Below are 11,358 nucleotides of genomic sequence, written 5' to 3'. Positions count from 1 at the left end.
TTAATAATTACTAACTTAAATATATTGAATTGTGTAACTCCGAACTTGAAGCATTTAAAACGTTTAATTTAACTATCCAGTTTTGAAATCAAAATGTAATCTAAGCCAACAAGGTAGATCAAATGATATACTCGATCCCAAGCACGATGAATGAGTATGAGTATGATTCGCAGCCACGATGAGTAGCACTTAACGTTCAACGCGGGGAAAAACAAAAATTTGCTCGTATTTTAAAAATTAAATGTAATGCATAATTAGCATATATCTATAGATGTATATGTGTGTCTGAATTACTTTAATGACTTTCATGGCAAATAAATGAAGGAAGCGAAAACACTTTTCAAGTCTGTTCAAATATTGAAAATATTACAATTTAATGAAAATTAATTTTTATTATCGAACTATATACATATTGAAAAAGCATATTGGTAGGACTTTAACTTATTTAGAGTCGACATTTTTACAATACATATTTATGTAATTTTGATCATTTTCACGGTCGTATTTGAATTGCATATTAACTTAGTACAAACTAAATAGATATATACACATATACATTAATATAATTATATCTATGAAATATCGATGTGAATTACTTAAAAGATATAATACCATAAGATGTCACGCGCGAGATAGCGAAATCTTCCAGACAAATCTCTCGACCGAAATCCAAAACTAAACTAATGAAAACTATTTTTACGTCTGAATAATTCACCCACCCAATCCCGATCAGTCAGTCATATAGCACTATATGCCTGTGCATATGTGCATCCACTATATACATTTACGAGTACACACAGTCCCAGGCTGGATGTAATCTATAATTTATTGAGCCAAGCCAAACAAAGAGACAAACTCAAATAAATCAAACAATCGGCTTTGGCACCAAACCACACCACACCACTCACATACAGTACGAGTACCCGAAAGTAAATAAAAGTACTACTAAATGCATCTGAATCTCGTAAATTGAAATTGTTTATCTGGGGTGGTAATTCAATGTAAGTAGGTCAAATACACGCAACTTCTTAACTAAACTTTTAACAACAATCCAGGTCAGGTATGGGTATCCAAAATTCCATTTATATCCCAACCAGTAGATCATAAATTCACGCAGCCCAGCTAAGTATGCAACAAAAAAAGAACGTCAGGATATGGAGCCATATATACCTATAGCACCTATATAAGATAATGGGAGAGGGGGATCGGCCTAGACAGAGGTCGATGTTGAGGTGGGTTTGCGTGGCGGCGTTATCATTGATTGCGTACAAATTAACATTTATGCGTCCGTTAGCGCTAGATAATCTTATCGTGAATTTGCAACAATTAGATAGACGTGTCCAGCAGTCGCTGCCAAATCCTCCTCTTCACCCAGTCAGTCAGTCAGTCAGTCAGTCAGTGAACAACATGGCCAGTCATCGAATCATCCAATCTGTCATGTACGCTGGCAATTTCACCAGCTCAGAATCCGGCTGGATAATCGGCCAGGAGCACGGAATGGAGCATAGCGATGAGTGCATCTTCCAGAGGCGTAGGCCCACGGTGACGCTCTTTGTGCTCTACGGATTGGCCGTTCCCACCTTGTCGACCTTTGGACTGTGCACGAACTTCATCAACGCCGTCGTCTTCATGCGTCCCAAGATGACGCCATCGGCCTTCAGTTACATGGCGGCCCTTTCCTGGATGGACTGCATCTCGTGCCTGCTCATCACAATGACTGCCCTGTCCAGGAGCTATTTTTACAGCAGTCCCACTTGGATTACCTACGACTATCAGTGGCAAACGGCACTCTTCGGCATCAGTACTGGTGGAGCGAACCTGATCCTGGCGTGTCTGAGCCTGGATCGATTCATCTTTCTGTCCAGTTTTAAGGGGAGCAACGGAGCTCCTCGATTTTGCCGAAGAAAGGTGGCTCGCTGTATCATCGTTGTGGCAATAGGCATATCCATCGTGGTCAATATGCCGTACTTTTTCGTCTTCTACGTGAGTGACTCGGGCACCTGTCACGTCACAGATTTCTACTACACAAAGTGAGTTTATCTATAATTTGAGTAAGTGGGCATATGCTTTCATGGAGTTTCATTTTGACATAGTTTTTATAAAGTGCAAAACTGGTTCACCTTTGCCTTGTTGGCCCTTTTGCCAGCCATATTCCTGCTCATCGGCAATGGAGCCATAATTATAGTATTCCGCAAATGGACAAAGCAAAGTCGGATGTGCCAGGCTAACAACCCCGCCGCTAATAACCGCACCACTGCCAAGCGATACCAGGTATTAAAATGAGTATAAGTACTAACACAGTGGAGTACGTAATTCATATCATATTTACGTTTATTCGCATAATCAATAAATTCTTCTCTTTGCAGCACCAAATGAAGTTGACCATCAGCATAGTGATTGTGATTACATTGTACCTCTTTGGCGAACTGCCCGCCCACATGACGTCCAGAAAGAGCTCCTTAAATCTATTATTCGGTGGTGATACCAACAAGGTGAATGCCTCCTTCATTGAGCAGCTGGAAGTGATCTGCATAACATTGAATGCGCTGCAGCTGTCCTTGAACATAGTTGTCTATGCCGTAATCAATCCATCGTTTATGCCAGAGTTTTTCCTGTGTCTTAAGGGCACCTCTGATGTGTGCTTCGGATTGTGTTGTTTCCGGGCTGTACGAAGGACGTGGAGGCGCTGCCAGGACAAGAGAAAGCAGAAGGCTACCGCGGAGGAGCGAGTGGTGAGCAGTGTGAGTCCACAACACCTGCCACCAGATGAGGCATTGCCCTGCGGCTGCGAGAGTTGGGCCAGTGACTCCAGCTGCAAGCTCAATGCGCATTGCAAAACGGCAGTGGGCACATTCACCATGAAGGATTCCGAGCAGGACGAAGAGCATCATTGCCACCATGAGTCGGAGGTCTTTTACACCAGATCTAGCGCCTGCCTGCACACAAAGGACTCCGCACCCGACGAAGATTCCATATTCAGTTCTAGTTTCATAATTATTACTTAAGCTAACTTATTCCGCAAACGTAAATAGAATTAAGACTACTTATTTATATGAGCATTGTACTATAGCGATTAAACAAACGATTCCATATCTTGTTGGTGAATCCTCGAGCTGCCTCCTCATCGCCATTGAACACCTTGTAGTAGGAATGTCCGGGTGCAATCTTGTGTATCACTATGCGCATCATTCCTTTACCCTGCTTATCATCAGCGTGCAATTTCCGTACCATTATACGTCTTCTAGTAGCATTCCCATTAATATTAGTTGTGTTGAGTGTGGCATTCTGCTGAGGCTGAAGTTGGGCTAGAACAATACTGCCCACTAAGAAGAATCCAAAAAAGTAAAGAAGGTACATCTTCAGCATGACGTTAACTCTGTGAATTCCAAATTGTAACTAAAAGAATGTAGCTTCTAAAAGAGAATGCAGCTGTCTCGAAAAAGGGTCGTACAGCTGAGCAAATAGTTTGAAGTTTGACAAATGATTACCCATTAACAGAACAGCAAGAACAGACTGTTTCAAACCAGTTTTTCTTTAATAACAGCAAAAGTAGGGATAACGCACATTACTTGGAAAACAAATAAATAGCCACTATAAGACCATAGAGACCCAAGACCTCGGCAAATATCAATATTAGTATGATGGCCACAAAGAGTTTTGGCTGCTGCGCAGATGCACGGACTCCAGCTTCACCCACTACGCCAATGGCAATTCCAGCACCCATTCCAGAGACTCCCACCGCCAGTCCAGCACTGAGGTTTAGGAAACCCTTGTAGGCGCTATAGCGGTTGCCCAGCGTTCCAGCAAGCAGGACCGCAATCACCAGTCCATAAATGGCTATAATGCCAGCCATGACCACTGGAACAATCGCCTTCATGATCAGCCGCGGATGCTTGATAGACATCGAACAGATTCCCACAGAAGCCTTTGCGGTTCCATAGGCGGCTCCCAATGTCGAAAAGACAATGGCGCAAACGGCTCCCAGGACGCAAAAGAAGGATGCGAAATGCGGTTCATCCAGCGAGAGCTCCGGAGCATGCATATTGCAGTCTTACGTCGCACTTATAAAAGTAGGAACAATTCCAGATTTGTTTAGGTTTTCAAATGCAAATAGGTTTGAAGTTTCCAAGCAAGGTTGATTGATGTTAGGCACTTTTTGCAGGTTTTTGAAATATTTTATATTTACAGTCTTCAAGAAAATGGAAAAAAATGTGTGTTCTTGTTAATCAAAACTATATCATAGAGTAATACAATACAATAAAACAATGCGCTCTCTTTATCATCTATAGTATACTCAGATAAACACCAAAATATTAAATTCATGGTTTCAATATACTTATTAATAGTCAATGTCAAACTAACTTAGATTTAAAAATATTCAAATGTTTAATAATAAAACTATACATTCTGAAAAGAACTTATGCGTGTTAAAACAAGTAATAAGTACAACAAAGAACTGCCTTCAGTAATTGCTGTTTGTAAGTAATGAGATAAACCATTTCGTTTATATACAGTTAATATTAGTATCCTATTTCAGCTTTGAATATAATACACTCGAGAACTTATTAGACGAACCTCACTTTCCCTGCAATTTGGACAGAAAATCCATTAGAAATTGATGCCTACTACGTAGTTCTTCTATACTGCGATTCTTTAGCTTGGCGCGCATACGTCGGATGAGCTGCTCTCGATCCCGTGCCCCTATTTTCATTTCGATAAGGATTACCTTGTCTTCGTCGCGAGTCCAAGGTGCCGAGTGGGAACTACTAGTCTCAGATTGAGATGTGCTGGCAGTTAATGCAGATGCTGTATCTGTTTGATCTTCGGTGGTGCAATTCGCCAGCGTGGCAACGACATCCAGCTTGCAGTCCTCGTCGCTATCGAATTGTGTTGTGATCACGTGCTGTGGTGTGTTGCCAGCACTTAATTGCAGTGGCTCCAGCTCCTCCTCCGATTGATCCATGTCCATTTTGAGATTTGTACAGAAAGGCATATTCTCTGAACTTTCATCCAGGCTGTCAACTTCAATTTTCGTAAGAGCTTCAGTGCTGCATTGGTTTGTAGGTGTTGGAGTTTGCTGCTTGGCCTGCGCAATAATTCGAATGCCCGCTTTTGTATCCGCTGCATCCCGGACACTCTCCTGATCGATCAGCGTGCGCAAGCGCTTTGCACACTCAATGGCTGGCGAAGATGAAGGCTGAGACTCATGGATGACGACCATTGGGGGATTATTGGCACGTTGTCTGCTCTGAGTTTGATTAAGAGGAGATCGAATCTTCTTAGTAGGTGACTTTCGTTTGTCGATATGAGGAGAACTATTGGTAGCTGCCGATAAGGGACTCAACCCCGAGTTGTTAAATGCCGATTGTTTGCGAGGGGATATTTCACCAAAGTTTATGGCCGTTTTTTTAGCGTGCGGATGATGGGGTGCATGAGAGTTGCCCACATTGGGCGTACTGGTCGCTGCATTAGTAAAGCTTGAGTTGGTATACAAACTAGCGTTCAATCTGATTGCATGTGCTCTTAAGCCTGCCTCATCGCACATTTCAATGGATGAACAGCTGTTCTGCTCATCACCCGTCGTATCAATAATCAAAGCACGGCTGGCATCATCTTCCTCACTCCGATCCGCACCATCGTCGCTATCTGTATTGGCAGCCATACTAAGAAGCTTTTCTCCCTGGGCACGAATACCATGGGCGCAATTGAGCGTTTCACTTGAGACAGGTGGCACGTCATAAGATTGTTCATTGTAAATACTAGCAGCCATAAAAGACAGTTTGGCAGGCAATAGGATCTTGGCCCCATAAAATATGCGACCATTAATATACTTTAAATGACAACCAGGTTTACTTGGCGTAGGTACATCTGTAAACTCTTGAATCGTTTCCGTGTATTCTCCCGTGGTATTGTTTTGCACATCATGCAGATTTATGGTCTCTACAGGAGAAAGGATTCTGGAAATAAAAAACAATATTACAATAAAACAATAGCGAGAGTTAATTCATCATTCTTACCTTTTTGGAGGTTTGCCTTGGGGGAATTGTTGTACAAACCAATCGATCAGAAATTGATTGCCTTTCAGCAAGGGCATTATTTTATTCTCAACTTTTTTCATGCTGACATTAGGCATTTCCGCCAACTCGCTAAGGCAGGCATAAATTTTTCTGATTTGAGCTGGCTGCTTACTAAAGTAAATGTTGAGTTTGTTGATAAAGTTGGTAGCATTGCTTATCATAAAGTGCTCAAAGAATTTTCCCATCTCAGCGGCCTCGGCAGGTAACAAAAAGTTGAGGAATACTTCAGCTAGCTCGGGATGATTGGGTAGCAATATTTCTTCCACTTTCTGAAGAAAACGCAGAAGTTTTAGAATACAATAAGATCGGGCCACTTAAGTGATACATACCAAATACAAAGATGAAACTTTCTCCTGCCTGGGGTCGAAGTTTTGCAACAGACTGTTAAATTTTTTGCAATCATCTAGACGATTGGCACTCAGCAAGGCCTCCTCTACCTTTTCATAAAAATTTAGAGCAAAAACTGAAAATGGAAAACAATTGTATTCTTCAAGTCTTTAAATAGAATTCAACTAAAACTCACTGGCATCTTTGCGATTGCGCTCTTCTAAAGAATCCGGCTGGAGCATGTGGCGAAGCATCTCCTCCTGTCGATTGGCCTTTCTCAGCTTCGCCGCCTCATCATCACTCCTGGATCTCTTTGGCTGCGTTGCCGTCTTAGCAGTGGTATTGCTGCAGAACATCCTTAGATCGACCAGCAGTTGAGTGTACAGTTCAAGGGCGAAAAAACGATTGTGCACGACCTGTACCAACTCGCAGTCTTTATATTTCTCGCTGCGACGCCGCAGGTAGGATTTGTAGGTGGTGATTAGGGAATGGCAGCGCTTGCTTAGTTTATGCCGCAACCGTTCGCGCAATTTATGGTATCGACTGCGGGATGGTGTTGATCCCCTTCGCGATTTATTGAGAGATTGAACCTTTGGCTTAAAGATTTGGTAACGCGCCCTTTTGGCGTTTCTGCCTGCTGTAGAAGGGGTATCCTGCGCAGGCAACAGATCCGGCTGTACGGCCTCGCTGGAGTCCTCCAATTCGCAGATTTGCAGTGCGTGAGTAAACTCGTCTACTTTGAAGTTGATGGCTGGCGGAGCATTTTCATCCAAAGGCGGAGGAACTGGCGGCAAGGCCAGTAGACTACTGCACTCGTCGGCGGTGTATAAGCTGCGATTGATGTTCAGTACATTCTCGGCCAGATTTCCACCGGACACCAAGGGCACCGAGACCCCAGATACTCCGGGTATGTTTCCCGCGCTCGTATTCCCGCCAAAAACATAATTCACATTGATGGTGAGCTGTGGGGGCTTTTCCGCTGGGCGGGACTTCCTCTGCACTGGCCTTTTCTTCGGTCTGCTATCCTTGGGCGGTTCCGAACCAGCAGCACTGCCATTGGGGACTGCCGCCTGACCAAAACTCTCCGGCAGCAGGAGATCCTCGCCGACCGCCTCGCGTACAAACTCCAAATACGATGCACTGGCTACCGACGATGCTTTTGATACTTTAAAGTTGCGGCGGGTGCGCTTTTGCTCCCAAGTTTTCTGAAAAATATTAGATTGAAAATTGTCCGCAATTTATAAACCACAGCGATGGCACAAGCTATGTATATGGTTATCGATAAATTTGATGGCTGGTGTATGGCCACCGATAGGCAGTGATTTAGTAGTTAGTAAAAACAATATGCCAATTGTTAGCAAAAGTTATTGTAAGTAATATTATTCACAACCAAATAGAAGAAATAATAAAGTTTTATATATGTGTACCTAATTAGGTACGGACATATGTAGGTACATTTATGCAAATATTACTCATCACAGACGATAACTTGCTGGCTGCCTATCGTATTTTTGACCGCACTAAGAGTAAGAGCGACAACATATTTTTATTGTTTTTAAATAAAATATCCCTAAAAACTGTTTTCAAACCAACTAATTTATACTATATTAAACCTTCCCCACCAAAGCTCAAGCATTCTGCCCGTGGAAAACATCGGAAACCCGTATATTCCCCCAGAGAATCAAAACTGACCACGTCTGCACATTCCACAATGAGCAAAGTAACCTTCAAAATCACGCTAACTTCGGACCCCAAGCTGCCCTTTAAGGTGCTCAGTGTTCCGGAGGGAACTCCCTTTACGGCCGTGCTGAAATTCGCCTCCGAGGAGTTCAAGGTTCCGGCGGAGACGAGTGCCATCATCACGGACGATGGAATTGGCATCAGCCCCCAGCAGACAGCTGGAAATGTGTTCCTAAAGCATGGATCCGAGTTGCGACTTATTCCCAGAGATCGAGTAGGTCACCAACTAAGCTAGTTCCCCTAATCCCTTTCTATTTACCCTTTGAGATTTTCCCCCTTTTTGATGCCTATTAAATGTTAAACAATGTATCCGATAATAATCAATTGTATTCCTTACCTCAATGTAGTATTGCCAGCCACTGGGAAGCGCCATGTGGCATTCCCGGGGAGTTTTCACCAGTCCACCTTCGAAACCCCAAAGGATGGCGTTTGCGGGCGGTGCCCGATGACGTTCAATGAAATACTTCACTGGATTGTACTGTTTTGAGTCGCGAAGCTCAGAGATTTTCATGAAGATTCGCCGGGCAGTCTTTCCACAAATCGTATCCTTAGTCATTCGCTTACAGGCAACGCGAATGGGATCCGCACCTTTGCGTAGTTTTTTTTTTGCTTTTCCCATTAATGTCAAGTGCTTCTCCAGGCCAATGGCAATGAGCTGATATTCGGAGGGTGCGTAGGCGGAGGTTTGAGTCAGTTTAGGTTGAAAAGCCATCCGGGGTAGGTACTGAGGATACATAAACACACGGCTATCCAGCATCAGATCCATAATACGAGGCGCTAGCCTGGGAACCTGACGCGTGTGGCCATCACTAAAAATATTAAAATATTATGTAGCCGTATGTTGTGTCGAAATTACCATTAACTTACGTCAGATCCGTTTCCTTGTTAATGAAGTCCATCATCTTCTCGTTCTCCTCCTTAAACTCATCACTGCACAGATCATGTTCCCACTTTCTAACCAGTTGGACAGCCTCCTGCAGATTCCAGCAATTAAAACTGGGATCTTTAGTTGCCTTTTTGTGCAATTCTTCCAACATTTCCTTAGGCTTCTTGGCCATGGGGTACAACGTAGGATGGGAGTAGGTTTGCAGAAAGCTTTGACTCAGCATCTGAGTGTGAATGCGAAGTTGCTGCTGAAGCATATCATGCTGAGACTGGGTAAATCCCCTGCTTCTGACGAGGTGATTGAAGTTCACTGGCTCTACGTTTCGCAGGTTCTCAAACTTTTCCTCGTACTCCGAATAAATATGTTTCTTTATCGAGATGTATTCCCAGGTGAAGTTCGTATCAAATGGTTTTTTATAACGATCTACACTGCTTGCAGCTACAACGGGGGGCTGCATTGGATGCACGTTAGAAAAATTCTGGAGTGACTCTTCAGTCAATGGAAGACCAACAGTTGAATCATTGGTAACAACTTTGGCGATTTGGAAGCAATTAGGTTGTCCAGGTATTGGAACGGCTATTAGTTCGGGCGGAACAGTCAAGGCATCAGAATGTATGTTTACCACATTGCAAGGCGATCCATCGGGACCAGTTTTCACGTTTTCCTCCTGGAGCACAGCCACAGGGATAGGCATTACCATGCCCATATCATTCACTTCGCAAGGAGGGTGCATCACATTTGGTTGAAAAACATTCAGATCCGGTTGATTAGTATTTATCTGCTGGCCATCAAAATCTATGTTACGGGACACTTGATCAATGGGAAGCATCGAAACGTTGGCACTTTCAATGAATTTTTGAGGTGTTTCCAATTCAATGGATTCCAGAGATACTCCCTCTTGTAACAAACCAGCAAACAGCTCAGAGACCAGGTCAGTTAACTCTTTTTTGGAAATGTTTACATCGCGGAGCTCCTCGGCGTTCTCATATTCCGACTCCAAATGATCAGCGGCCACATATTCCGGATCGTTAATGGGATCATCATCGTCGCCCTGGACCGTGGTGTCTGTAAGATAGATAAAGTTAGGTAGACCATTACAAACATCCATTGATATTACCTACTTAAAGGCTTTGTAAAGTCATTGAGAAACTGCATCCAATCCGCATCGTTGGCGGTCATTTCGTTCTCCACCACATCGCTAGGCTCAACGTCCGGCGGGACAAATTCCGACTGCAAATCCTCAATGGTAGTCTGCTGCAAACAAAACTTGGAGCGTGTTCTGGTTGCAATCCTAAGGTCCTCTTTATCCTGCCAATTTTTGTCGAAGGGCACCTTAAAACAACCGTCATCAGAGAATTTTACAGGAGATTCCTCATTGGCAGTAAGTGGCGTTTGAGGCGTGCAGGGATTGGAGTCGAAATCCGATGCTGTGGTGTTGGGATCGTCATCCGACTGTGGAATAAACAATTATTTAGCATCGATCAAGGTGAATAAATGGTAAACCCACATGAAAGTCCTCTTCCTTGAACGTGTACTCCTCGTCCTCCTCATCAGAGTGCAAATCCTCCCGTATAAGAGCCTCTATGCCATTATTGTCAGTTGGAGTTTCGTTGAGCTGGGACAGCGAGATCTTAGGAGTGCAGTTTAGTTCCCTTGCCTTGGCTCGGGTGAGTTTGGGCACAGATGGAGTGTCCGTAATGATAATGGCACCCCTCTTTTGCTGCTCCGCCGATTCCAACCTCTCTCGCGCCAGCTCGTCCTCCGCCTTTAAAGTGACCAATGCTAAAACATGATCGTTGCGGACCACCTTCCGGACCACCTTTTGCATGTCCTCGGCGCTGATGGAGTTCTTCTTAGCCACTTTCCGCAGCCGGCGATCGATCTCCTTGGCATCCTCATCGAGCTGCGAGTCCAGACTCTGGCGTTCTACTCTTTTGCGCTTTCGCGGTCTCCGCGGTGTCGAGCTATTGCTCCTTGCGGAGTCCGACTTCTTTGCACTGTTCGGCATGCCGACACTTCATTTATGGATAAAATTTCAGCTTAAATTCAACCAAAATGCAAAACAAAAGCGGCAGTGTTTTTAGGAAATGCCGCCACTAAAATGTGCCATATCGATTAGAGCTGGAACAATCAACGATGTTCGTTCGATAGTATCGATATGAATTAAGCATATGTGGGAACTGCTAAACGTCTTTTTAAATATCTTAAAATATTCTTATAAAGCTGTTTTTACAGCAAACAAATTGAATCCAAATCAAGTTAAAAGTAAATATTCATTTTAAAATATATGTTAAATTCATCATTTTCGTATCGATATGGTATCTACTT

At 43.4% G+C, this 11,358-nt stretch overlaps 5 protein-coding genes across 5 annotated transcripts; 2 read left to right on the top strand and 3 right to left on the bottom strand.

The window, feature by feature from the left end:
* The first annotated feature begins 1,401 nt into the window (after positions 1-1,401).
* Positions 1,402-3,005, top strand: LOC120445600. The gene is made up of 3 exons (XM_039626099.2): positions 1,402-2,030; positions 2,094-2,271; positions 2,367-3,005. The coding sequence occupies exons 1-3, from the start codon at positions 1,408-1,410 to the stop codon at positions 3,003-3,005; spliced, it is 1,440 nt and encodes a 479-aa protein (XP_039482033.1). The 5' UTR covers positions 1,402-1,407.
* Positions 3,006-3,048: 43 nt separating this feature from the next.
* LOC120445601 lies at positions 3,049-3,369 on the bottom strand. Its single transcript, XM_039626100.2, has one exon. It carries the CDS (start codon positions 3,364-3,366, stop codon positions 3,049-3,051), a length of 318 nt encoding a protein of 105 aa, XP_039482034.1. The 5' UTR covers positions 3,367-3,369.
* A 147-nt stretch (positions 3,370-3,516) lies between these two features.
* On the bottom strand, positions 3,517-4,082 carry LOC120444823 (V-type proton ATPase 16 kDa proteolipid subunit). Its single transcript, XM_039624779.1, has one exon. It carries the CDS (start codon positions 4,040-4,042, stop codon positions 3,566-3,568), a length of 477 nt encoding a protein of 158 aa, XP_039480713.1. The 5' UTR covers positions 4,043-4,082; the 3' UTR covers positions 3,517-3,565.
* Positions 4,083-4,514: 432 nt separating this feature from the next.
* Positions 4,515-11,132, bottom strand: LOC120444821. The gene is made up of 8 exons (XM_039624777.2): positions 10,538-11,132; positions 10,152-10,482; positions 9,012-10,095; positions 8,482-8,953; positions 6,601-7,609; positions 6,407-6,540; positions 6,018-6,346; positions 4,515-5,957 (listed from the first exon to the last, which is right to left on the bottom strand). The coding sequence occupies exons 1-8, from the start codon at positions 11,036-11,038 to the stop codon at positions 4,577-4,579; spliced, it is 5,241 nt and encodes a 1,746-aa protein (XP_039480711.1). The 5' UTR covers positions 11,039-11,132; the 3' UTR covers positions 4,515-4,576.
* Positions 7,840-8,464, top strand: LOC120444824 (ubiquitin-fold modifier 1). The gene is made up of 2 exons (XM_039624780.1): positions 7,840-7,930; positions 8,032-8,464. Exon 2 carries the CDS (start codon positions 8,116-8,118, stop codon positions 8,377-8,379), a length of 264 nt encoding a protein of 87 aa, XP_039480714.1. The 5' UTR covers positions 7,840-7,930; positions 8,032-8,115; the 3' UTR covers positions 8,380-8,464.
* Positions 11,133-11,358: the final 226 nt, after the last annotated feature.

The sequence above is a fragment of the Drosophila santomea genome, chromosome 2R (genome assembly GCF_016746245.2).
Source record: "Drosophila santomea strain STO CAGO 1482 chromosome 2R, Prin_Dsan_1.1, whole genome shotgun sequence".
In the NCBI taxonomy this organism is placed as follows: domain Eukaryota; kingdom Metazoa; phylum Arthropoda; class Insecta; order Diptera; family Drosophilidae; genus Drosophila; species Drosophila santomea.
Note: the sequence above shows the minus strand (reverse complement) of the source record. Positions and strands in the feature narration are given on the sequence as shown.